We start from the raw sequence: 27,981 nt of genomic DNA on the forward strand, positions 1-27,981 counted from the left end.
TTTCTCTGGAGACCTGGGCAGTGTGGACTGCTTTAAGGCAACATGGAGTCCGGGTGTCATCTGCACCCTGAGAGCCCGAATCTGGCTGGAACCAGGGCCATGGAGCCAGGAAAGGCCATGCAGCTGTTGGGAAAAAAGAGAAAGGATCCAGGACCACCCACCAGGCCATGCCTTGCCCAAATGGACCACTTGCTCCGTTGACCCCAACACCAATACACCGCTCATGAGTTCACTGCTACCAGACAGAGAGCTCCACAAACACGGGGATAACCCTTTATCCACCTCTGTGTCCAAGAATCCTCACACCAGGTCAAGCACTGAGGACCTTCTCAGCGACATCCTGTCACTGATTGCATAAGACAGGTTTCAAGTCTCTACTCATCTCAGCTCCATTCCTGTGCAACGGTCCTGACAGGGAGGCTCTGCTTTCTCCCAGGATGTAGCACGTCACCCTCCGTAAAGAAGAGCCTGCCCTACACGCACCTTATGCCATCACCTTCACCTCGGGTGACTCTCAGGCAGACACACCTGTCCTCGGGGATTCCTCTCCTGGTTTCACTACCATCAGGAACAGATGGCCTCAGTCTAGCCTCCCATCCTCTGGGCTGCAGCAACGACCCAAGTCAGGGGAGCAGCAGGCACATTTTGGTGCAACTATGCACACTTGTGCCTTCCTCTCACTGCGGTGATCTCCCCAGGAGAAGCTTACTGAGAGCTGAGCTCCGAGGTGTTAACACAGCAGAAGGCACATGAAGCGCTCAGCATGTCTTGAAGAGACCCTGTGTGTAAAGCCTTCTAAACTAAAGGCACAGGAAGACGATTCTTTCTGCTTCAGATGCAAGGGACCCCCCTCACCCTGGCCCCTTCTGGCCATGGGGCAGACCTGTCTGAGCTGCCAAGGAACGTCTCTAATTCTTCTCCAAACCTCATTTCGCTCTCTTAGCACTCACTTCCGTAGAGGACGGCCGCTGAGGGCAATCCGAAGGTTGTGGCTGAGGGCTCCAGGGCAGAGCCTCCTGCTGCCTCCTCCTCCTCATGGAACTGGTGCTTCCCAGCAGAATAAACCAACCCTGATCCATCCTGTGAATTCCTGGGCAGCTGCACACGTTCATGTGGAGAAAGTGACCCTCCCAGTCTTCCCTGCTCAACTCCGGCTGCACATGGAGGCCTGGATGATGCTGTGTGCATCCCTCAGTTGCCTTGACTTTTTGAACTTATCTGGTCCTTAGTCTCACCTCTCTTGCACAGCACCTCCTCTGCCATTACTTGGGTTCTTCTCATCCTCAAAACCTGCTGATTTTCTTTCTTCCATCTCCTCCTGCAGGTCTGTGAGTTCAGTGTGTGGACTCAGTTCAGGCTCCTAAAGGAAAAACACAGACAAGGGACCAAAGGCAGGACTTGGCTGCAGTTCCCAGGGCACATGGAGCATGCATCTCTGCCCCACAAGCATGCAGAAGGAAAAAAAAAAAAAACTCAGCAGGAGAGGAATTTCGAGTATTGGAAGGACTTTATCTTCCTGATGAAGACACTGTGGTTCATGGAGATAGGGAGATTCCCCAGGTTCCCACACCACTTGGGGGCAGCAGAGCCACCCATGAGCCTTGGCCACAAGCTTTTCTGTCCAAAAGCTCCGGGATCTCACAGCTGAATGTCAGGGAACACTGGGTCAAACATACAACTGTTCACTCTTCAAACAAACAAACAAACAACAACAACAAAAAAACAACTGAAAGATATTTCCTGAAAGAACACTGTATCACTGTTCAACTGTCCCTTGTTGATACTCGGGCACTTGTCAGTCCAGGCTGGCGCATGGGACCAACCAACACAAAAGCATTAAGCACATCACAGTCATCTTTCAATATATATTATCTGTCAATATGCACGTCCCGTGCTAGAGATCATCTTTCTGACAGCAGGCACTCTCCTGGCCTGGTTCACCCCACCCCTCCTCCCCAGTGCCTCCTCAAGTGCCGGCCAGATCCAACATTTACTGCCTAGCAAATAAACACCAGGTTCCAGGGGTAACTTTTATCTATGTCTTCTAGTCCCGTCATATTTCCACTTCGATCTTATCCTAGGTCAGTGATAAAGCAATGAAAGCACAGTCCTAGGAAAAGCAGTCCACCATGCAAATATCTGCTCCATCATGCACCAAAGTTACATGACATGAAGATTTCACCACCCTCTGGGGCACACGGATCACGTGTATAAGGAACACGGAGGAATGCACAATGTGAAACAGACAAGGCCGTATTGACCTGGGATGAGTAAATGTGCTCTCCTGCAGCCCACAGGCTCTAAGGCCTGGGCTAAAGATCAGACAGAAATGCAGTCGCTTCTGCTCCTCTCAAACAAGAGCACATCACATGTCCCACTAGAAAGAGTTAAGCGGGCTTTGTGCCTGCCGTTTCACTTATTAATCACCTATTAAATTTGTATTTATTTATTTTAGCTTTTTAGGGCTGCACCCGCGGCATGTGGAAGTTCCCAGGCTGGGAATCGAATAGGAGCTACAGTTGCCGGCCTACTCACAGCTCCCACAACATGGGAGACGTGCTGCCTATGCGACCGACACCACAGCTCAGAGCAACACCAGATACTTGTCCCCCTGAGTGAGTCCAGGGATCAAACGCCCAACCTCCTTGAAACTCGTCGGGTTCAATAACCACTGAGCCATGAAGGGAACTCTGGTTCCTGCCATTTTCAACGTGATTTGAGGAGTTCCCTGGTGGCTCAGTGACTTAAGGATCCAGCGAGGTCCCTGGCTCAGGTGACTGAAGTGCTAAAGGTTCAATCCCTGGCCCTGGAGCCCCGCAGGCCGTGGGCGAAGGAAACAAAGGTGCTTTGAGGGGAGCGTTCAGTACCAGTCATTAACCACATAGGATGCGCTGACATAACAGACTAGCCTTTACCTTAGGTCTTCTCTCAAAGGGTGAAGGAAGGGCTTGTCTCTTGCTAAAGAACATCCATTCAAGGGGCACTAAGAGGAAAGGTAGGATCCTAGGGTCAGGCCTTCCCTACCACACTCACGGTCAACTCAGGAAAGGGCCACCGCTTTCCAGGGCCTAGGCTGAGCTCCACAATCCTCAGCTGCTTTTCTAAACCCTGGGCAACCCCGGACACTTCCCAGTTACCCTGGTAACTGTACACCTACACTGACAGCTCCCTTACAGGTACCCCTGTATGGGAGGAGGCCCATGGGGCGGCCTTAGCACCCACTGTCCTGCATCTGAAGCCAACTGGCTCTTTAAACAGGGTCAGCTCAGCTCCTGGGTGCCCAGGTGAGAGGAGGGTGATGGTCAGGGGAAGCTGCTGAGAGGCCAGTGAGGCCAAGCGCCACCCCCCACGTGGGCCCACGTGTGACCAGAATTCTCCATCTCCCACCTCCTCCAGTCCTGGAGGGATGGCTGCAGGGGCTCACCTGCCACAGGAGCATCTTGGTGAAATCCGGAACCTTAGCCAGCACCTGGAGGAGTCCACCATTTTTTTTTATATAATTTTTTTTATTTTCCCACTGTACAGCAAGGGGGTCAGGTTATCCTTACATGAATACATTACAATTACATTTTTCCCCCACCCTTTCTTCTGTTGCAACATGAGTATCTAGACAAAATTTTCAATGCTATTCAGCAGGATCTCCTTGTAAATCTATTCTAAGTTGTGTCTGATAAGCCCAAGATCCCGATCCCTCCCACTCCCTCCCCCTCCCACCAGGCAGCCACAAGTCTCTTCTCCAAGTCCATGATTTTCTTTTCTGAGGAGATGTTCATTTGTGCTGGATATTAGATTCTAGTTATAAGGGATATCATATGGTATTTGTCTTTGTCTTTCTGGCTCATTTCACTCAGGATGAGATTCTCTAGTCCCATATCTGTTGCTGCAAATGGCATTATGTCATTCTTTTTTATGGCTGATTTGGCATAAGGTGATAAATATTCTTGCCTAAGCTACCTATTGTGCTCCTCTAGCAGGCATGAAGAGCCATTGATGGGGAGTGAGGTATTTACACGTGGCTTGCTTTCGAGGTCAGGCTGACCTCAGACCATTAGCAGGTTGTGTCAACATAAACTGTCTTAAATAAACCTTATCTATTATAAAAATCTTTATTAATTATAAAATTTATATATTAAAAAAATCTTGCCAATTATAATAATAATTTCCACCTGCTGGGTCCCAACATGTAGCATTTATTATAGAAAAAAATATGTCTTGCCTTATAATATCCACAATTGTTGGGCCATGGGCAACACCCAAACCACCCCCTAATCTGCCTCCATGGGGACGGACCAGAGTCCAACAAAGATCTCCAGGCCTACATGGCAGTTCTGCATAATATTTACTATTACTCCTCTGAAGGGAAACTTCCCATTCTTAGGAAAGTTCTTTATGCATGGTTCAATTGTTTTTAACCTATTTAACAAGGGCTTAGGTTTATAAGTAAATAATGGCCCATACTTGGGTGGAAGCTCAGGAATTTGAGAAAGTTCCCAATATTATGAACCAAGAATGACTCACAACACACATAAGGGTCAGACAGAAAAGAAGCGCAAGAATAGAAGAGGAAATCATATTTCAGAAATTTTTACTAAACAGGATCAGCTGGGGGATTCTTCGAAACTGCTTTGCAGCTTCAGTTTCTTCAGCCTCTGCTGTAGCTTTGCTTACAGTTAGGCCTCACACAGGATTATTCTTCTTAGCCACTTTGTGGCTCCCAGCAGTTGCCCTGTTTTTTTAAGTATGCTAACCCCTTCCCATAATTGTGTGTTTTAGCCTGATGGTCCTGTAAGTTCAAACACTTCATTACTATATTAAAATTAAGAAGAGAAACATAAAAACAAACAAACAAAAAGGGTTATTTATTTCCTAACATCCCTTGCCCACATTTTATGGTTTTGATGACTCTTTTTTATTTTTTTCTTTTTAATTTTATTTTGTTTGAAGCATGTTCATGATTAAATCTGTATGCTGGCTTATTTGAGCGACTGCTCTCTGATTGCAGTTTCCTCAGTCCTAGTTCTTCCTCTTCTTCTTCTTCTTTTTTTCTTTTCTTTTTTCTTCCCTTTCCTTCCTTTCTTTTTGGTTTAGAGAAGCCCTTTCAATATTTCCTTTAACCTGGGTTTTGTGTTGCTGTATTCTTTAAGTTTTTGTTTGTTGGAAAAATTTTTTATTTCCCCTTCTATTTTAAATGATATACTTGCTGGATAGAGTATTCTAGGTTGCACATTTTTTCCTTTTAGCACTTTAAATATCTCTTGCCATTCCCTCCTGGCCTGTAGTGTTTCTGTAGAGAAATCAGCTGATATTCTTATGGGGGTTCCCTTGTAGGTAACATTCTGTTTTTCTCTTGCTGCCTTTAGGATCCTCTCTTTATCACTAACTTTTGCCATTTTTATTATGATGTGTCTTGCTGTGGGATTGTTTGGGTTCAGTTTGTTTGGGGCCCTCTGTGCTTCTTGTATCTTGAACCCAGTATCCTTTAGATTTGGGAAGTTTCCAGTGATAATTTCTTCAAATATGTTTTCCATCCCCTTACCTTTTTCTACTCCTTCTGGAATTCCTATTATGCATAGATCGGCCCACTTTATATTATCCCATAGGTCTCTTATATTGCTTTCCAGTTTTTTGATCCGGTTTTCTGTCTGTTGACCGGATTGAGTGACTTCCATTATTCTATCTTCCATATCACTGATTCGTTCTTCTGCATTATTCATTCTGGTTTTTACTGCCCCTAGTTCAGTTTGCATCTCTGCAAATTAATGTTGTAGTTTTTCTTGGCTCCTCCTTATATTTTCTAGTTCCTTTCTGAGGGTATCTGCATTACTGTTCATATCTTCTCTTAATTCCTTCAGTATTTTCACTATTTCTCTTTTGAACTCCAGGTCTGTCTGACTGCAGAGATCTGTTTCATTGTTGACTGTTTTAGGTGAGTTCTCCTGTTGGTTTGACTGAGGGTGGTTTCTCAGCTTCTTCATCTTGCTTGTTGTTTTCTTTCTCCTGAGGGAGTTGTACTCTCCGTCATCGGGCAGTGTTTGCCTTGTCACTGCCGTGGAATATTTCCTGAGGGCTGGCGTTGTTGGTCAATCTTTTTTGAGGCAGTGTGGCTTTTCTGGAGTGTTGATGGGGCTAACAGTGTTTCTTTGAAGCAAAGGAGGACTTCCTGAGGGCAGACAGGACTGGGAGGTCCACACCACGATGGTGGCAGATTTCACTTGGTCATGCAGAGCTTGCTGTGGTGTTTTTAGGCTGTGGGGTTCTTGCAGGGGGTTGGCAGTGTTGGGCAGCTGTTCCTCAGGAGTGCAGCACCCCCTGGGGGCTGGAGTAGCTATCTGGGTCACTGAAAACCTAAGAGGCTCTTCCCTAGGGCAGCCCAACTCAGAAGGACGGCCTGAGAATGTAGGCAGATCTTTTCACAGTCTGCCCAAGCTTGTTGCAGCTTTTCTGGGCTGCAGGGGCTCCTCCAGGGGGCGGGTGGTGCTGAGCAGCTATTCCGCGGGAGTGCGGCACTCCCAGGGGGCTTGGGCGGGTAGCAGGGCCACTGGAAACCCAAGAGGCTCCTCCCCAGGGCAGCCCGACTCAGAAAGACCGTCTGAGATCTTTTCCCGACTCGGCCAGGCTTGTTGCAGCTTTTCTGGGCTGCAGGGGGTCCTTCCTGGAGCTGGCAGTCTTGGCACCCCCTGGGGGCTTGGGCAGGTAGCAGGGCCACTGGAAATCCAAGAGGCTCCTCCCCGGGGCAGCCCGACTCAGAAAAACCGTCTGAGAATTAGGCAGATCTATTCACGGCCTGGCTAGGCTTGTTCTAGCTTTTCTGGGCTGCAGGCCTTTTCTCGGGGGCTGGTGGTGTTTGGTGCTGCTCTGCGGAAGTGTAGCCCCTCCAAAGGGCAAGCAGGCCTGTGCAGGGACAGCCCCTGCGGTGGTAGGCTTCAGGCAATTGTTGAGGCCAGCCCTCCTGGATGGTAGGCAGCCCCAGGTTCAGCGAGAGCGTAGGGAGTGGCGGGGGGGGGGAGGGGATGCACTGGGAAGCACAGCTTTCAGCTAGCTAGTGGGCCTGTAAGCTTGCTGTGGCGTGGGGGGTATTCTATGGGGACCCACCCCTTCTTCTCTCCCCTCCCCAGCACGGGCGCAGAACAGGCTCTTCTCCCAGGTTCCCTCTGATGCGGCTTTCCACTTCCCCACCCCTAGAGTATTGCTCCCTTCCTCTGAGACAGCTTTGTTTTCTAGTCTCCCAGGCAGTCTCTGCCCCGTCAAATGGTTTCTAGACCTCCCAAGCAGGTTCTGCTCCGCCCCGCCCATGCAGCCTGTTCTCGGGGACTAACCTCTAGAGCCGAGGTCTCGGTGCCCAGCCCCCACCCAGGCATTCCCCGGCCCTTTCCTGGGGACTAACCTCTGGAGCTGAGGTCTCAGTGCCCAGCCCCCACCCAGGCATTCCCCAGCCCTTTCCTGGGGACTAACTCTGGAGCCAAGGACTCGGTGCCCAGCCCCCACCCAGGCATCTCAATTTTTGGTGATTGTGCCCGAAGTTCAGATGGTCCGTTTGGTTCTTGATCGGCTTTTCCGTACTCCAACTTACTGCTACACTCTTCTCTGCATCTGGAGATTCCTCCAGTTCGTTTGATCTTTCCCCCATGTAGATGACTTTCCAGGATGAAGGATCCCTTTCTCCTCTGCTGTTCCCTTTCAGGAGTGCCCGTCCCACTCAGATTCACCTTCTCTCACTGTCCTGTTTTCTCCCGTTCTGCCAAATAATGTCACGAACTTCTTGCAATTATTGGAGTTTAGGTTCCAATGCCAGCGATTGGTTGCTGTTCTGTGTGAGTCATTTATTCTGCAAGTATGCTTTTTTTTTGTGTTCGTGGGAGAGCGCAAGCGTGTCCCCATACTCCTCCGCCATCTTGACCTCTCTCCCCAAGACCACCATTTGTAATGACCGCCTGAGGGAGCAGCTGCAACACAGGCTCAGCTCCACTGCCTCCTGAACAGGAAGGAGAGGCCCAGGGCTGCCAACTCCTGATCACAGTGAGGGGGCTTCTGAAGGTCACCCTTAGGCTGAGCTTCACAGATGGCAGAGCACTGAGGTCTGCTTTCCTCCACTTGCTCCTAACACACAAACAGTCAGCAAGGCGGGAGGGGAAAGGACCATTCTCCTCCTTTGTAGACACATCTGAGCTGAGCGCTAACTCTCCTCAGGCCAGAACCAACCAGGCCTGGTCCCCAGAATCCTCTGACTTCTCCTCCCATCATAATCTGCTCACAGGCTGCCTGCTGACCTCTCTGTGCCCTTGTCTTGTGCTTGGCAAGGGGCAGAGCCAGGTCTGCAGGGGCCTCCCCAGCCTCTCCCCTGCCCCTGCTGGCTTCCTCCCCTCCCTCTCCCCCAGGCGGCTGGCCCTTGCAGGCATCCCTCCCACCTGCCCGGGTCCTGCCCACAGCACAGCAGCAGCTACTGAGGGGAAAGAGCCTCCGGAGCAGCTGCAGCCAGGGCAGGAGATCAGACAGGCAAAGAGCCCCCTGAGAGGAGGCACAGCCAAGCCAGGCATTCGGCCCCTCAGGCTCCAGGCCCAGGCCTCGAGTCCTCGAGTCCTCGGGGTTTTCTGCTGGCTGGGACAGGATCTTTGAGGTGCAGAATGGGCAGCAGCATTGAGCCTCTCTCACCCACCTGTGTAACCTGCCTTCTTGCATGCTCTGGGTCAGGATCCCCCTCGACCTTCTCCAGTCCGGGCCTGGAGTCCACACCTCCGCTCTACAATGAGGACAGAGTCCTGAGGGAAGAAAACCAGAGCCTTCAGGCTCAGCTGGGTCACATTTCCAGAGGTGAGTGTCAATAGCTGCCAAGAGTGTTCAGTGTTGGGCCCCTTCTTGCCTGGCCACGCCAGTCACCCTCTGGGGAAGCAAAGAGACAAGGTGGAGAGGACAGCCCTTCCCAGATCCACCACCCACACTCCCAGAGCTCTTCTCAGCCTCCAAAGGACGCCTTCCCGACACGTCCCAACCACGGGCCCTCAGGCTCCTGGGCTCCAGGGACAAGGAGCTCTAGGAAATCCACCCCTTCTGGGCAAACCTCCCCACACATACTCAGTCGTTAGCTAGCCAACTGGCCACCACTTAGTGTCTGTTCTACCTGCCCACGACCCACAGCTACTCTGGAACCAGGCAAGGAAGGGGCCTGAGGGCCCAGACACCCTCTCTGGGTTCTCCAGGCTCCGCTGTAGCTCTGTGTGTCCCTCCTCAAGCTGGTCTCCTCTCCCCATGTCTCCTCTCCACCGCCTACTCATACACTCAGGCTCCTGTTGGGTCATGAGTCCTCCCGTGTTCTGCGGTTTCCTACACCACCTCACTGCAAATTAACAGCCGATGTTGTCTAATAAACTGATCTCATTGCATAGTATTGGGCTGCGCATTGCAATGCGACTTTGGCAACCCTTCTTCTTCAAGCAGCAACCCCAAAGAATGTGTTGCATCTTATCGAACTAAGGCAGGATTTGGTAATAAGTAAATCCTGAAATGAAAGGGAAAGGGGTTTCATATGTGGTTTTGCATATGTCCTGCCATTTCACATTTAAAACACGAACACAGTCTCTTGCTAGCTCTTTGGAGGAAATGTGAAATGTTAGAATGGCTTAAGTGTCACAAACTAAACCTTTACCTAGGACTTCAAAGCTTTGCCAGAAGCAATTGGTGGATATTCCTAGGACTGTTCCTAAACTGTAACCTAAGGAAATGTTGAGCCTGTCACCAACTGGGACCCAAGGCAGCCTTCCTGGAACCGCCCCAATCCCTCCCCTCCCACCCTCACCCCCACCCCCATCCCCGCCCCAGGTCCTCTCCCTGGCTATTTTCTGTCACATATCTCTAGCTTCCTAGGCTTTCCCCGAGTTCCCAAGTCTAAATTTCATCAGAGACATGAAAATGCTGAAGGAAAGGAAAACAGTCAAGCAAGAAAAAATACCAGTAGTTGGAGTTCCCGTCGGGAATCAGGGGTAACAGACCCAACTAATGTCCTTGAGGACAGGGGTTCAATCCCTGGCCTTTCTCAGTGGGTTAAGGATCCAGCGTTGCTGTGGGCTCTCATGTAGGTCACAGACTCGGCTCATACCCCGGTAGCGGTTGCTCTGCCTGTGGCTGTGGCTGTTTTCTTGGCCCTCAGTTCCAGCTCCAGTTCAACCCCTAGTCTGGGAACAGCCATATGCAGTGGGCTTGGCACCGAAAAGACACTGGACACAAAAATAAATTAATTAATTAAATAAAAAGAAAAAGAAATCAACCTGCCTGACCAGCAAACTGTCTTCCAGTTTGCCACAATGGAAATGAGAAACATGGTGGGTCCTGTGTGGGAAAGAGGGTGTGAGTCTCATAGGGGAAATTTTTTTTAATGAAAAAAAAATAGGAATGAATAAAAGATGGTAGGAACCTCACGGAACACTTAAAACCTGTACAAATGTCTTTTGTCCCATCACCGGAAGACAGACAGGCAAGCTGCAGGGTTTCTTAGAGTCCCCAGGTCTTATGACGACTTAGGAGAATCCCCTACACACTTGAATCAGCTTTCTTTTTCTGCTCTAACACATGCCCGTACGTTTTGTGGCCTACAAAAAAAAAAATGCATTCATTAGGACAGTTCTGTAAGTTAGGAGTCCAACCCAGACCTCACCAGCCCAAAGTCAAGGGGTCAAGGAGACGGGATTAAGACGGTGGAATAGAAGGACTGGAGCTCAACTTCTCTCCTAAAAACACCAAAATTCACAACTAAAGAATGAGCACTCTTCACCCAAATGGACCGGAAACCTTACAAAAGATATCCTACACCAGAAGAAAAAGAGGAGGACACATCAAGAGGTAGGAGGGGTGATTTCACGATATAAACAACCCCACACCTCCCGGGTGGGAAGCCCCACAGACTGGAAACTAACTGCTTCACAGAGACTCACCTACAGGAGTGAGAGTTCTGAGCCCCACATCAAACTCTCATGTGTCGGGATCTGGCACGGGGAGAAAGAGCCCCGGAGCATCAGGCAGTGAAAACCAGTGGGGCTTGTGCACAGGAGCTGCACAGGACTGGGGGAAACGGAGACCCCATTCTTAAAAGGCACACACAGACTTTCATGTGCACTGGGTCCCAGGGCAAAGCAAAGTCTCCATGGGAATCTGAGTCAAATCTCACTGCAGTACGTGGAGGACATCCTGGGAAACCAGGGGTGAATGTGGCTTGTTGTGAGGGAAGGACATTGGAAGCAAAGCTCTCGGGAATATTCAGCAGCCATGCCTCTCTCTGGAGGTGGCCATTTTGGGAAAACCTGGCCCCACCCATCAGTCAGTGCTGAGAAGCCCCAGGGCAAACAACAACCCAGGTGGGATCACAGCACCGCCCCTCAGTAAACAGGCTACCCAAAGACCCCTCAGGCACACAGCTGCCTCTACTCCCATCCAGAGACTAAGCCCCACCCACCAGAGGGATTAGAATCAGCTCCACCTACCAGGCAGCAGGCATCAGCCCCTCCCATCAGGAAGCCTACAGCAAGCCCCCATACTGACTTCTGCCACAGGGGGGCTGACATCAGAAGTACGAGAGGACACAACTCCATTATCTGTAAAAAGGTCACCACACCAAATACCTATAAAAATGAAAAGACAGAGAACTATCACTCAGATCAGGGAGAAAGGAAAAACCCCAGAAAATCAGCCAAGCAGGGAGGCGATTCTCAGCCTCCAGGAAAAAGACTTTAGACTGTTGATGCTGAAGATGATGCAAGACATTGGAAATAAACTGGAGGCAAAGATGGATAACTTACAGGAAACACTGACCAAAGAGATACAAGATATAAAACCTCAACAAGAAGAGATGCAAAATACAATAACTGAAATAAAAAAAAAATCACTAGAAGCAGCCAACAGCAGAATACAGGAGGCAGAAGACAAATAAGCGAGGTGGCGGACAGATTAGTAGACATTACGGATGCAGAACAGAAAAGAGAAAAAAGATTGAAAACGAAGAGCATCTCAGAGAACTCTGGGACAACGTGAAATGCACCAACATCCGTATTATAGGGGTGCCAGAAGGAGAAGAGAGAGAGAAGGGGACAGAAAATATATTCCAAGAGATAATAGCCGAACACTTCCCTAACATGGGAAAGGAACCACCCACTCAAATCCAGGAAGCGCAATGACGACCATATAAAATGAGCCCAAAGAGGAACACCCCAAGACGCATATTAATCAAACGGACCTAAATTAAAGACAAAGAGAAAATCTTCAAAGCAGCTAGGGAAAAGAAACAAATCACATACAAGGGAACCCCAATAAGGTTACGGGCAGATTTTTCAGCAGAAACCCTGAAGGCCAGAAGGGAGTGGCATGATATACTCAACGTGATGAAAGGAAAAAATCCTCCAACCAAGATTATTCTACCCACCAGGCTCTCATTCAGATTTGAAGGAGAAATCAAAACCTTCACAGATAAGCAAAAGCTGAGAGAATTCAGCAACACTAAACCAGCCTTACCACAAATACTAAAGGAATTTCTCTAGGCAGAAAAGAACAAGAGAAGAAGGAAAGAAAAAAGAGCAGCAAAAACAAATCCAAAGCAATTAGTAAAATGGCAATAACAACATACATATCAATGATTACCTTAAATGTTACTGGTCTAAACGCCCCAACCAAAAGACACAGACTGGCTGAATGGATACAAAAACAAGACCCATATATATGCTGTCTTCAAGAGACCCACTTCACTTCTAGGGACTCATACAAACTGAAAGTGAGAGGATGGAAGAAAATATTTCACGCAAACGGGGATCAAAAGAAAGCTGGAGTAGCAATACTCATAGCAGACCAAATAGACTTTACAACGAAAAATATTTTAAGGGACAGGGAAGGTCACTACCTAATGATCAAGGGATCAATCCAAGACGATGATATAACAACTATAAATATCTACGCACCCAACACAGGTTCACCACAATATACAAGGCAACTGCTAACAACCTTAAAAGGAGAAATCAACAATAACACAATAATAGTGGGGGACTTTAACACCCCACTTACAGCAATGGACAGATCAACCAGACAGAAAATCAATAAGCAAACACGGGCCCTGAATGATGCATTAAACCAGAGGGACTTAATCGATATTTATAGCACATTCCATCCAAAAGCAACAGACTACACTTTCTTCTCAAGTGCACATGGAACATTCTCTAAGATTGAGCACATCCTGGGCTACAAATCCAACCTCGGTAACTTTAAGAAAACCGAAATCATATCAAGCATCTTTTCCGACCACAACGCCATACAACTGGAAATCAACAACAAGAAAAAAACTGCAAAAAACACAAACACGTGGAGACTAAACAACCTGCTTCTAAACAACCAATGGATCACTGAAGAAATCAAAGAGGAAATTAAAAGATACCTGGCAGGAAATGACAATGAAGATACGACACTCCAACACCTATGGGATGAAGCAAAAGCCATTCTAAGCAGAACGTTTATAGCAACACAAGCCCACCTCAGGAAACAAGAACAAGCTCAAATCAACAAGCTATCTTTACATCTAAAGCAGCTCGAGAGAGAAGAACAGACAAGTCCTAAAGTTAGTAGAAGAAAAGAAATCATAAAGATCAGAGCAGAAATCAAATGAAATAGAAACAAAGAAAACCATAGAAAAGATCAATGAAACGAAAAGCTGGTTCTTTGAAAAGATCAACAAAATTGATAAACCCCTAGCCAGACTTAGCAAGCAAAAAAGAGAGGGGACTCAAATCAATAAAATTAGAAATGAAAAAGGAGAAGTAACAACGGACATCACAGAAATACAAAGGATCATAAGAGACTACGATACGCAACCATATGCCAATAAAATGGAAAACCTAGAAGAAATGGACAAATTCTTAGAAAAGTACCATCTTCCAAGACTAAACCAAGATGAAATAGAAAAGATGAATGGACCAATCGCAAGAACTGAAATTGAAACTGTGATTAAAAAACTTCCAACAAACAGAAGTCCAGCACCAGATGGCTTCACATCAAACTCTATCAAACATTTAGGGAAGAGCTACCACCTATCCTTATGAAACTATTGCAAAAAAACCACAGACGAAGGGATACTCCCAAACTCTTCCGATGAGGCCACCATCTCCCTGACACCAAAACCACACAAAGATACCACAAAAAAGAAAACTACAGGCCAATTTCACTGATGAACATCGATGCAAAAATCCTCACCAAAATCCTACCAAACCGCATCCAACAATACACTAAAAGGATTGTACATCATGATGAAAAGGGATTCATCCCAGGGATGCAAGGGTTCCTCAATATCCACAAATCCATCAGTGTGATACACCCCATTAACAAACTGAAGAATAAAAACCATATGATCCTCTCAATAGACGCAGAAAAAGCCTTGGACAAAACCCAACACCCATTTCTAATAAAAACCCTTCGGAAAGTGGGCATGGTGGGAATCTACCTCAACATCAGAAAGGTCATACGTGACAAACCCACAGCGAACATCATTCTTAATGGCGAAAAGCTGAAAGAATTCCTGCCAAGATCAGGAACAAGACAAGGATGTCTGCTCTCACCACTACTCTTCAACATAGTGTTACAAGTCCTAGCCACAGCAATCAGAGGGGTGAAAGAAATACAAGGAATCCAAATTGGAAAGGAAGACATAAAACTATCACTATTTGCCGAGGACATGATACATTACCTACAAAATCCTAAAGACTCTACCAGAAAACTGTTAGAGCTCATCCAGGAATTTGGCAAACTCGCAGGATACACAATTAATACACATAAATTGATGGCATTTCCATACACTAACAATGAAAGATCAGAAAGAGGAATTAGGGAAGCAATTCCATTTACCGTCGCATCCAAAGGAATAAAATACCCAGGAGTAAACCTACCTAAAGAGACAAAAGACCTGACCTGTACTCTGAAAACCATAAGACTCTGATGGAAGAAATCAAAGATGACACAAACAGATGGAAAGACATACCAGGCTCTTGCACTGGAAGAGTCAATATTATCAAAAATGACTATACAACCCAAGGCAATCTACAGAGTCAGTGCAATCCCTATCAAAGTACCAAGGACATTTTTCACAGAACCCAAACAAAATATTTTCAAGTCTGTTTGTTTGGACGCACAAAAGACCCAGAATAGCCAAAGACATCCTGAAAAAGAAAAATGGAACCAGAGGAATCAGGCTCCCGGACGTCAGACTATACCACAAAGCAACACTCATCAAAACTGTATGGTCCTGGCACAATGAGAGACACAGAGATCAGTGGAACAGGACAGAAAGTCCAGAATTAAACCCACGCACCTACAGCCACCTCATCTATGGCAAAGGAGGCAAGGATATACAATGGAGAAAGGACAGCCTGGTCAATAAATGCTGCTGGAAAACCTGGACAGACACTTGGAAAAGAATGAAGTTAAAACACTCCCTAACACCACACACAACAATAAACTCAGCATGGATGAAAGACCTAGGTATAAGACCAGACACTATAAACTTCTTTGAGGAAAACATAGGCCAAACACTCTCCGACATAAACGACAGCAACATCTTCTCAGATCCACCTCTTAGAGTAATGAGAATAAAGACAAAAAGAAGCTAATGGGACCTAATCAAACTTCAAAGTTTCTGCACAGCAAAGGAAAACCTAAACAACACGAAAAGACAACCCACAGAATGGGAGAAAATCTTGCAAGTGAATCGATTGACGAGGGATTAATCTCCAAAATTTAGAAACACCTTCTGCAGCTCCATACCAAAAAAACCAAACAACCCCATCCAAAAATGGGCAGAAGATCTAAACAGACAGTTCTCCAAAGAAGACATATAGATGGCTGAGAAACACGTGAAAAGATGTTCAACATCACTCATTGTTAGAGAAATGCAAATCAAAACCACGATGAGGTACCACCTTACACCAGCCAGATGGCCATCATCAAAACGTCTACAAACAGTAAGTGCTGGAGATGGGGTGGAGAAAAAGGAACCCTAGTACACTCTTGGTGGGATTGAAAATTGGTGCGACCCCTGTGGAAAACAGTAGGGAGATGCCTCCGAAAACTAAAAATAGAACTACCATTTGATCCAGCAATCCCACTCCTGGGCATCTATCCAGAGAAAACCATGCCTCGAAAAGATACACGTACTCCAATGTAAACTGCAGCACTCTTTGCAATAGCCAAGACATGGAAACACCTGAAACGGCCATCAACAGAGGAGTGGACATGGAAAATGGGCTTTCCCCCACACAGCAACATCTGCCAAGGACTCACAGGTGTTTACTAAGCTTTGTAGTGATGTGTTGACATATGGCATATATGCTGAAGGGTATTTTTCATACCACTTCCAAGAAGTCACTGGCGTGTGGTTGATACTGCAGGGAAGCACCAACCCTGAGAGCAGGAGGATGGCATCTTTCGGTTTCCACCTTGTATCTGCGCTCACAGTGGGTGCTCTCCAAGGAAGGGTGAGATGAGAGGGATGGATGATGGCTGGAGAAGGCCTGTAGGGGCTCCTTCTTTCCTAAATCACTTCTGCCCTCAGGTCAGGAGGGGCCAGGATAAGGGGACCCTTCCATCTGAAGCTGAGACAATAATAACAGTCTTCCGTATTTTCACTTTGACAGGCTTTCCACACAATCTCCCTTAAACATTGGTCAGGGATTAGTTTTCCTTGGGCTGTGTTCAGAAGCTGGAGTTCAGACAGCAGTAAGACTGACCTGAGGAAATCAACGCTGTGGGAAGAAGAATACAAGTGGAGAGTTTCCACAAAATGTGGTGGTTCCTCTCTGCTAGACTGTTGTGGCAGCCAGAGGATGGGAGGGTAGCCTGAGGACATTTCTTCCTAGTGACACTGAACCACGGAGGGGAATCCCTGAGGACAGGGGTGCCTTCATCAGTCACCTCACGTCAGTGTCGTGGGGTAAGGAGAGTGGTGGGCAGACTCCTCTTTAATGAAGAGGATTTGCTACATCCCAAGAGGAAGCAGAGCATCTCTGACGGGACATCTGGACGGGAATGTAGTTGAAATGACTGGAGACCTGGAACCTCTTTTATGCAGGCAGTGAGCAAGTGTCCCGGGCAGCCTCCTCGGTGCTTGCCTCAGTACCAGGGGTCATCAATACAGGCTGCGTAAAAGAGTCATCCAACGTTCACGGAGCTCTCAGTCCAGGACAGGAGATCATGAGAAGGGAAGTCGGAGTGGATCCATTGGAGGAAGGGGCCCATGCTGCCTAGAAATGACCTCAGGATTGGTCCTGAGCCTGGTGACCCAACTCAGCTGGTGACCTGTCCTGGCCCCCAAACCCTGGTTCTCAGCCAGACTGCAGCCTCTCACGATACAAGAAACCCCTGGGAACCAGGCTGCCACAAAGAAGTCAATACCATCAAGGTCTGCCCAGGAAACTGCTAACATCTGTCTCGACTGTCGATGTCCTGGTCAGTGGAGACATGAAGACGCAAGTTTCATAAGCCTTAGATGTTCATCCTTGTCATGATGATCAGGGGTGATCAGCTTTCTCTCCGACAACTTAAATGACTCCCACAGTCAAATCCTCTCGCCTCTTTAAAAAGAATTTAAATATCAGCCATATTCCTAGAATTGTAGAACTTGGTCTTTTATCCTTAAATTTCAGATCCTTTTTCTAAAGTGAAAAAGGGGCAAAGCACCATTCAAGTTTGCAAGGAGGACACACAAGGGTCTGGCAGTACAATCCCAGCTTTGAAGTGGTTGACGTGTCCTCAGTTCTCTTAGAAACAGAATGCCCTACCAACCCTTGGGTCACTCCTCTCTCCGATCATGTGCTATAAAATCCAACATCTCTGCTCATCTAGATAACTTGGAGTCTACATGTGTGGAGGTCCAGGGATGCATTTACGGAGCCCCTGGGGGTACAGCACTGTGCTAACTGCCTTGGGTGGATACAAAGCGAGCACCCCCATTCCTTACTGAAGGAAGTTTAAAGAGGACTCCTCCCAGCTCAGCCTGCGTGTCTACAGGTAGAGCAACAGCAGCAGACACCAATGGGTTCCACTGGACGTGAGGGAAGATGAGGATGAGGAGCAACTCAGTGAGGCCCACAGGCCTTCCTTTCAGTTTCCCCTCCCCTGCCTGCATTGCAAACTCTCTCCAGGTGGTACACTGGAGCAATGGTGGGGTTCACCAGTCTGATTTTCATCTCTCAGGGATCACTCACTACCTTTATTGCCTGATGCCCAGTTTCCTGAAAATCTTTGCTTCATCGATTTTTTCCAGTTTATGGCTGTTGTTTGGTTTTGTTGTTTCCCAGGGGGAGAATCAATCCAGCTTCTATTACTCTGTATTTGTGTGGCACCCCCTTTTAAAAATCACAACCGGAAAATCACTCTCGAGATCCTGAAAAGAGGTTCCTAAAAAATAAAGAACAAAGCCACAACCAGGGTGGAAAATGTCAAACAAGGAAAACCTTACAACTTGATCAATGAGGGTCAATTGAGCAACAGCCAAAATATATACACAGCTCCCACAACTCAAGACCAATAGAAAAACAACCCAATTCAAACTTGGCACAAGACCTCAACCGACATTCTTCCAGAGAGGACAAGCACATGGCCTCACAAGCACATGGAAAAAAGGCTCAACATCACTCATCATTAGGGCAAGGCAAATTAAAAGCACCAGAGGTATCAACTCACACCTGTCAGAATGGCTGTCAGCAGAAAGAACACAAAGAACAAATGCTGGCAAGGATGTGGAGAAAAGGGAACACTTTTACAACGCTGAAGTGAAGAGAAGTTGATGTAGCCACCGTGGCAATCATTTTTGCGGTTTCTACAAATACTACAAACTGAGCTACCAGAAGACCAGCAATTCTACTGGTGGGGAGGCATCCAAAATACACCAAAACCACCCTTTCACAAAGATACTCACATCCCAGGGCTCCTGGCAGCTTTATTTACAGTAGCCAAGTTATCAAAGCAACCTAAGTGTCCATCCACAGATGAATGGATAACAAACAGGAGGTATACATACACAATGGCATACTGCTCAGCCATAAAACACAATGACCTGTGCCATTGGCAACAGCATGGATGGACACAGGGGGTATTATGCTACATAACCTAACTCAGACAGACAAATACTGTGTGATATCAGTAATACGTGGAACTGAAAAATATCAACAACAAACTACTGCATATAAGAAAAAAGAATGAGACTCCCAGATACACAGAATCAACTAGTGGTTACCAGTGAGGAGAGGGAAGGGGGCGGGGGCAATACAGGGAGACAGATTAAGACCTAGAAACTATTATGTATAAAGTAAGGGACAAACATTTATTGTACGACATGGAGAATATATCCAATATTTTATAAGTATCAATGGAATATAGTTTTCAAATTGTGATTCTGTATATTGCAAATCTTTTTATCATTCTGTACATCGACTATACTTCAAAAATAAAAACTAAAAAACCACAAAACCCCACAAACCTTGTATTTTAAAAGCAACATACTAGTACTAAGGACATTTTTGGCATGACTCTAGGTTGGGGACTGCAGACCCCATAGCTCCCTTCCAAAAGGCTGAAAGGATATTCCTTTGTGGTCTGTGCTATAAACCGGTCCTTGATGACTCAACATGCCTCTTTAAAAGCAGGACACCCTTGGTTGTTTCTAGTCCCCAAAGGCTCCTGCAAAGGAAGGGAGAGCATGACCACAAAGTGGCCCAATTGGAAGGCCTGGCTTTTGTGCGATGGCTCTGAGGAAACACTGACCCCAAGCTCATGATCTGCCTGGGGAGCCAGGAAGAGACAGCAGATGTTTCTGCTCCAACCCAGGGACCCAAGGAGGGGCAACGACTCACAGACCTTCTCTCAGGAACCTCACTCTGTTGCTCCAAAACAGACCCCAGAAAGTTGACCCTCCCAGGTTTTCACCTCTTCTGGGTACAAAATGCTCCTGCGCCTTAGTTGCTAAGAAGGGGACACAGCGCTAGATGGTACCTTGAGTGAGTTGGGAGCACTGCCCTGAGTATCACAGAAGAGAAAGTAAAGTAGGGGAAGCCAGGGGAGATACCAGGTACTTGCGTTCTCGTTGGGCTGGGAGAGGCCGTCACCTGGCCACACAGGCTCCCTGAGTCCCAGATCTCTGGTGGAGTTTCTGCAGGAGAGAGTGACTGGGGGACACTCCTTCCCACAGTAACATGGGGACTGGGACTGAGCTGAAAGAAAGTGGCCTTGGTGGGTTGATTAGGGCCTTGAACTACTGAAACCCTGATGGGTGACAATTCAGTCTGGCGCATGAAAGGAATATAGCTTCCCCCTACCCCGCCAAAGCCACTAAGAAGGGGAACAAGAAGGTTTCCCGTCTCAGAAAATGCATCTACGAAATGCCCTCCAAGAGTTTACCCAAACTACTGAATATATCCAAATGGTCTGAGATTGACCATGAGTTGTCGGGGAGAAGCACAAACACAGTCCTCCTCTACCACAAACTGTGCATTCGACTCTACACCCTGTGGAGAAATCCCAGGGTTCAGTGCATCTAGAGGGGGATGGATAAGCCTCATTGGGGGAACATCCCTTTCCTGTCCATGGGATAGCCCCCTCCTCTGTACCATCCTCGGGCAAGGTCCAAAGAAGGAAGAAATCCTGTGAGGGAGAACAGAGCACAGCTGTGAGAGAACTCTACTATCCTCTGAGGCAACCCATACATCTCAACTCTTCTAAGAAGTAATAGCCTTAATTAAAAAAAAAAAAAAAACACTGTGAAATCAAAGTGTTGGTGGCATCCTGTAATTGGGGAGCTGCTACTGAACGTTGCCGTGCACCCACCTGGAGGCTGACCAGTGGATGATTCCCATGCTTGTGCCCTCAGCCTCTGGCCGCCTGGCAGTTCCCCGGAATCCAGATGAAGAGTCAGCTAAGCCAAGGTGGACTGGGCGCGCCAGAAAGTGCACAGAGACCAGGGCCATGTGGTGACCGGGGGTGGAAACCCCGGCACAGCCTGTCCCGGTGACTCTCCAGGAGGACGACATTCCACATATGCCCCCCTGTGTGCACAGAGCAGAGGACAGTGAGGACAGGCCCTGAGAGCTCCAGGACAGGGTCGCTGCCCCAACCATAAACGCAGCTCAGGAGGCTCTAGGAAATGCTGACAACCACAAGCCTGAAAATGAGTTCAAGCAGGACTAGAACTTCCAAGTGCCATGGGGGCTTGGACACCAGCCTTCACCAATGAACAGTCAGGCTCCCTACTGGACCCACAGAGCAGGATGACACGATCTTATGCTGCTGCCAGGCTCTGAGAACCCGCCGCCCAGCCCCTCCCTCCTCTGCCGAAAACTCATCCAGACCCCACACACTGGACACGCTCAGGCTGGACGCTGGGGCCCTGTGGGCACCGACCCCAGTGAGGGACACCCCATTCCCCCCCCACCGCGCCCCCACCAGGGGCCCATGGCCCTGGCCGCCTGCTCCTCGCCTCCCAGGAAGCCCCTGCTCTGCGGGCCGCCCAGCCTCTGGGCCTGAACGCAGCCATTTGCCCCTCTGCCCTGCGCATCTCCCTTTGGCTTCACCCAACTCAGCAAGGGACGCTGTCCAAGGCCTTCAAAGCGGGCCCCTGAACCCTAGAAGCCTCCTGCCCCTGGAAACATCTAGAAGGCACCCCGTGCCACCACACACTGAGCTCCCCACCCAGACCCAGCGGCCGCCTCCGTCTTGGGCACCCGGGTGGGCGAGGACCTGCTGAACCCGGAAAGCTGAACAGGAGGAGGACGCTGAGGGAGGGAAAAGCCCAGAAGAAACTCAGTCCCCTGCTCACACCCCGCAGGGCGCCAGCCGCCTGGGTGCTCGCGCTGCCACCTGTGGGCACACGGAGGCCGCTTCGGTTCCAAATCTGTGTCACCCAGGGAAGCCCTCAGTGCCCTGCCCCTCGACCCTTGGCCCCGCGGTCCCAGGGAGAAGACATCCCGGGAAGTCCCAAGGGCGCTTCTCCGGATGCTCAGAGCTGCCAGGGCAGCGCCATGAGGGACACTTACAAAGAGGACAGGAACTTGGTTTTCTGGCAGGAAAAGCTCCTTCAGCGCAGAACACTCGACAGACGCCGGCAGAGGAGGTGGACCTGCGGGAGGCCCGAAAGCGCTGCCCTGTAGCTGACCCCAAACGGATTTCATCGCCTCCGTGAGGAGGTACAAACCAAAGGGAGGCCGCGGGCAGGCGAGTCGGGGCCTCCTGACGTCGCGGGCGGCTGAGGAAGCGCGCGGCGGGCGGCTGAGGAAGCGCGCGGCGGGCGGCTGAGGAAGCGCGCGGCGGGCGGGCGGCTGAGGAAGCGCGCGGCGGCGGCTGAGGAAGCGCGCGGCGGGCGGCTGAGGAAGCGCGCGGCGGGCGGGCGGCTGAGGAAGCGCGCGGCGGGCGGGCGGCTGAGGAAGCGCGCGGCGGGCGGGCGGCTGAGGAAGCACGCCTGGCGGGAGGCGGGGCCTGCGCCCGCGGGGCTGCGCGCGGCCTGGCTCAGCGGCGGGAGGGGCGACCCCTGGCGGTGCGCTCGTGTCATGCTGCGCCCTCTGGACTCTGAATGCAGGGGTCCGAGGGCGACTCTGCGTGGGACCTGGCCCTTTGGGCGGCGTCTTTTACAGCGCAGCATGGCCTCAGTCCCCAAGGCGAACTGACACCTGAGAGAGGCAGGCTGCGTGGGCAAGGGCATCCCCAGGCTCCAGGTCCTGTCTGGAGTCGGGGTCCCAGACCCCAGCCTCCTGGATGAGCCAGGAAGACTGAGGAGACCAGGGAGGCAGGGTGGGCGGGGGAAGCTCGCGGCTTCCAGGCTGGACCCAGGCAGCTCTGCTGGTCGCTGTCCTGGAACCGGCCTGGGCTGCAGCAGTGGAGCCAGTGCCACCTGTAGTCAGGTCCCCCTGTGTCCCAGGGCTTAACAGCAGAGACTGAACCAAAAGGGGGTTTCACCAGGACTCTAGTACTTGCAAGGTTGTCCCTGTGAGTAAATGGTCATGTGAGGGGCTGAGATAGTCCTGCTGAGGCTGGATGACTGCCTACAGCTTCTGGTTGGCCCGTCCAGACTACTTTTGTTTGTTGGTCGGTTGGTTTTGGTTTTCTTTGGAGGGCCACTTATGGAACTTCCCATGCTGGGAGTCAAATTGTGGTAACAGCTGCCATCATACTCCACAGCCACATCATCACCAGATCCCAGCCACCTCTGCCACCTACACCTCAACTCACCAGCACCCAGGAACATCAGCCCACTGAGTGGAGCCAGGGAGTGAACCTGATTCCTTTGGATACCACTTGTGTTCATTACTGCTGAATCACAATGGGAACTCCTACATTAAAGAAAAAATCACTATGAAATTAAATTGTTAAATACAGGCCTCTAGACTTTGAAAACATCGTGTAACAAGGGAACATGCTTGTCTCTTTTGCGAAACAACCAGATGGACAAGAGCTATACCTGTGGTAAAGCAACTAAAACACAAGCGTGTCCCTGTTCCCCAAGACACTGTCAAAGCCCCAAACTGCTCTCCTCTATTGTGTTGTTAGTGGCATTGTTGGTATCTCTTTAGGCTTTTGTCCCTGTAATGTGGGAAAAGGCAAAGGAGACTGTGGGATACTGTGTTCCCCTTACTCCCAGTGTCCTTAACAACAGAAAAGCGGGTATCAGAGAAACCCGATTCAGAAGGCATGTAAACTTCCATAACAAGCCTGTTGTTCTGAACGTGAATGGTGCATGCTTGGGAATATATGTCAATACACGAGTCCATACAATTATGAAAATGTGTTTCCTAGCTCCTTCCACGGGAAAGGCCTAGAGAGAAACCAATTCCAATGAGTAGCTCTAGGTTCCACAAGTTGATCTGGGAATCGTGTTTTGCACGAAAGGAACCCAGAGCATCTTTGAGAAATGACTGAGTCCAAGTCAGGGGCAGGAAATACTCAAGAGGACACAGGAGCACCTTGTTACACTGCTATCAGGAAAGGGCTCAAAGACTGTTAGGATCTTATCCAAAGGGTGAAGGAACCAGCTGAGAGTCACATTCACCGATGAAAGGGAGGATGATTGGAGTATCGGTAAGGAAGATAGGGCAATGGATTGGAATACTTCCGTGTGTGTCCAACTTTGAGTTCCTAGTCACACAGGGGAAGATACAGAAATAAAAGAAGCTAATTGGTGACCAGAGAAGGTGCTTGGCAGTTGGCTCATTAAGCTGCCGACTTCTTTACAGATGGTCCCCCTACGTAACTCAAGAGTGTTTAGGATTTCGGGAAGTTTCTCTTTAGGCAAGTGTTCCAGGTGAGACTGTAGCACCATGGAATGTCACCATTTTGCTCCACATCATCAGTTGCTGGATCCAGGCCCTGATGTCAAAGGGCTGCAAATATCACAGAAAAACCCCCAGGACCCGACGTGCCTCCTGATCAGAGAGCACACACCCCGTTTGAGAGAGTCTCGCCAGTGTATCAAACATGAATGTCATCATCTCTACATCTGCCAGGTGCAAAACAGTGGCCATTAGACTCATGTGCTATGGCATAGCAGAATGGGGCTAGTAGGTCTCAGGAACTGGCTCTTAAGTGTATGTGATTGATGATTCCTGTCAGTGTAACCTGAAAAACTGAAGACAGGTGAAATATTTTCCTACTAAACAGAACTTTAAAACTTTGGTAGAATATTTCGTGTGTACTACTAATTTGCTATGTGGAAGAGCATATTTGTAGTATGTGGGTTGATAGGTTTTGGTTTTAAGCATGGCTACAAGAAAATTTTAAGGTACCTACATGGCTGGCAGTTTTTTCTATTATAACACTGCTGTACATTCTGCCACCAGAGATGAAGTATGGAGGACAGAAGTATTTTTTTTCTGTATACTCAGGTACACAGTTTAGACTGTGGGAAAGATACAGAACCAAAACGCAGTATCTTCACGAATGAATGACCAAAAAAAAGGAGGAGGACAGGAGAAACCAAGAAGAATTTGACTGAGAGGGAGTGAGGATGAGAGAGAAAGGAAGGAGAGAAGGAAGGATGGGAGGGAGGGAAGGGGGAGGGACAGAGGTAGGAAGGAGCAGAGGGGCAGCATATGTATATATGGGTGTGTAAGTAACTTCAACACATATCCACCTGATTACTTTGTGGGTTGTATTTGGATCCCAGGAAAAGAAACTAACTTAAAACAATAATGGAAGGAGTTTCCATTTTGGCACTAGGGGAACAAATACAACCAGTAGGCATGAGGATGGGGGTTTGCTCCCTGGCCCTGCTCAGTGGGTCTGGGATCCAGCATTGCCATGAGCTGTGGTGTAGGTCACAGATGTGGCTGGGGTCCTGCATTACTGTGGCTGTGGTGTAGGCTGGCAGCTGTAGTTCTGGTTGGACCCCAAGCCTGGGAAAATACATATGCCACACATGCAGCTCCAAAAAAAAAAAAAAAAAAAAGGAAGAAAAAAAATAGATACAATGTTTGTAGGATAACTGATAATTTAATTTTTATTATAATATTTTTATTTTAGGAAAAATTTGAAAAATATAGAAACCACAGTGAAATTCAAGAAAGCTTTTCATGACATGAAAGGGCAGGGACTGCATATTCCACAGCACAATGCCAGCAATACAAGTCTACAGAATGACTAAATCAGAAAGTTTCCAACATACAAACAAATATGGTAATGGACACATATCAGGAATCATCGATCGGGGATTGATAAGGCATGGCAACTTGTCGGAGAAACAGCATCACAGAAGAAGAAAGTTCATGGCCTCTAATTCATACACCACTAAGCAAATGACTGATCAGAGAGAGAAAAACAGGTCTTTCCAATGGACAGATCTCACAGGGCCCTCCAGAACAAAGCGTCCAATGCTCGAATGACAAGAGTGGTGGCAGGCAGTGCGGACACTCTCAGCCTCCTGCGGGGCTGTGCTAGGAAGCACACAGCAGGCACTAGGTGGTGCTCTTGGCAAAAGCTTTCCCCTGAATTGCATCAGGAGGAAATCATCAGACAACTGAAGGATGCAGACTTGTGAGCCAGACAACTGACTTGTCCTCTGCAAACCAGTCAATGTCCCCACAGTCAAAGACATCACAAAAGGTGAGGAGACGTTTGGGGTTCAAAAGGACTCAAGAATTATAGTCACATAAACTTCTTAGTCCTTCGGAACCCCAAATCTCTCTTCTCCTCTTGGTTGTCTTCTTTGTGGAGACATGGACTGTTTGAAGACAGACAGGCCAGGTGTCTGGGCCACTGGCCTACATTCTGCAGCTGTCTGATAACTACCTCATGAAGACACTCAGGCGGAACACTTTCGGCAAGAACACTGCACAGTTAAGGGCGTCTGCTCCGACCACAGCCCGTGTGCTGACAAAGAATGTCCAGGTGGACATGGGGCCTTCTGCCAGCGGCTCCTGATGCCTGTGTGAGGAGGATGAATGTGGACAGGAGCAAGGGTGAAGGTCGCTCCAAACTGTAGTCCATCTGGGCCCTGGTCTCCTCATCGACTGATCACACCCAAGACTGGGAGGAGGCCGAGGACTGCGATTTCTCTCATGAGATCAGTCTTTTGGAGTAAAAACGGTGGGTGGAGGAGGTGATGGTTGAGATGCTGATTCTCAGGAGACGATCCCTCCAGTGTTCCTTTGGGGCTTCAACTTGATTGGCTGTTGTAGGTCTTTCTCATCAGGTGGAAAAGGAATCTTTTCTGCTGTGGTTTCTTGGGGTTGGGCAATAACTCTTCTTCGTTCTGGAAGTAACAGATACCTGTGAAACACAGAGAGAGGAGAGGAGGTGAGAGAGGACAGAAGAAAAATCAGTGAGAGTCTTTGCAGGGTCCTGCTGAGAGCTGAGCCTGCAGGGATGGCCACATGGTGACTGAGGCCAGGAGCAGGCTGGGCTCCTGCTGACACGAGGAGCTGAAGGCAGAGCCACAGGCTGGCTGGAGGGGAACGTGAGAGCCATGCCTTAGAAGTTCATCCAGCCTCTGGGGCAGAATCTAGGGACCCCTGTCCTCACCCCACCACTGCTTGCTGATAACCCAGCTCAGACCTGCTGCGGAGCCTTAGCCAGGTGCCCCCACCCAGTCCTCCGCAGCCACTGCACTCTTGAGGCCCCTTCCTCTGCACTGAAGGATGGCCTTCTCACCGTTCCAGGGATGGATGTGCTTAGCATCCCTCTCACACATTCCGAAACAAATTGCGCTCCAGAGCAGGGGGTCCTTGGTAGAGAAACACACCCTGTCCTACCTCTATGCCCCTGTCCTCTGAGGAGGAGAGGCAGCTACAGGGAGCGCCCTGCAATGGGAGACCCACTGGGGCTTCAGAATGTCTCCGATTCTCCTTCCACCTTTCATAGATGAGGACCTATGCTGCCAAGGAGCTGAGGAGTAGTTGAGCTCAGGTGGCCTGTTATGGACAACACGGACCCTAGAAGCCAGGCCACAGGCCCTTCCCACCCATTTGGAGGAAGAGAGAGGAAAGGCTCCCATCCGGAGAGGTCTACAGGCACTAGGGGCGGTTTGGTCAACCTCCTGGACAGGAAGAAGTCTTTACAGAGAAGCGCTGCTTCAGCAGAGCTACAGAAAGAAGGGAGTTTCTCTGAGCTTCTAAGTCATGTTCTTTTGTGTACTGTATCTGGTACTCTAAACACTGTGAGAAACTTGGATCCAAACACAGAGCTTGTATATCCAGCGCATCTATCTGCCTCTTTCTCTTTTCTCTTTTCCAAGCTGCACAAATAGTTCTGTGGAGAGAAGGCTAAGTCCATCACTGGCTGATATTCTGCTTTTCTATAAAGAAGCCACAAGTGGACCCTGCCATCCTGGTTACTGACATCCTACCAGATCCGTCGTGCTTTGAATCCTTAAATGTTTATTCACAGAGCTTTAAAAAACCCTGCTAAGCAAACCTCACCTGAAGGGAGAATTTCAATGGCTTGGTGTGCGCACCCATGTTAGATCCAGGCTCACCCAGTTTCTATCTGGAATTA

The 27,981-nt window shown here is 48.8% G+C and overlaps 2 protein-coding genes across 7 annotated transcripts in view; both read right to left on the minus strand.

Moving 5' to 3' along the window:
• Nucleotides 1-129: 129 nt before the first annotated feature.
• Nucleotides 130-27,944, minus strand: LOC102159535 (translation initiation factor IF-2-like). Its single transcript, XM_021081903.1, has 5 exons — nucleotides 27,906-27,944; nucleotides 22,668-22,766; nucleotides 22,038-22,559; nucleotides 20,833-21,050; nucleotides 130-1,360 (listed from the first exon to the last, which is right to left on the minus strand). The coding sequence occupies exons 1-5, from the start codon at nucleotides 27,942-27,944 to the stop codon at nucleotides 1,348-1,350; spliced, it is 891 nt and encodes a 296-aa protein (XP_020937562.1). The 3' UTR covers nucleotides 130-1,347.
• Nucleotides 26,714-27,981, minus strand: part of LOC102159001 (neuroblastoma breakpoint family member 6-like) — a 31,278-nt gene continuing 30,010 nt past the window's right edge. For all 6 annotated transcript variants that reach the window (XM_021081900.1, XM_021081901.1, XM_021081902.1 and 3 more), the window contains exon 16: nucleotides 26,714-26,757. The gene's annotated coding sequence lies outside the window, so the exon portion shown is untranslated. The remainder of the gene's footprint in view (nucleotides 26,758-27,981) is intronic.

This window comes from Sus scrofa, unplaced genomic scaffold, assembly GCF_000003025.6.
Source record: "Sus scrofa isolate TJ Tabasco breed Duroc unplaced genomic scaffold, Sscrofa11.1 Contig2508, whole genome shotgun sequence".
Taxonomy (NCBI): Eukaryota; Metazoa; Chordata; class Mammalia; order Artiodactyla; family Suidae; genus Sus; species Sus scrofa.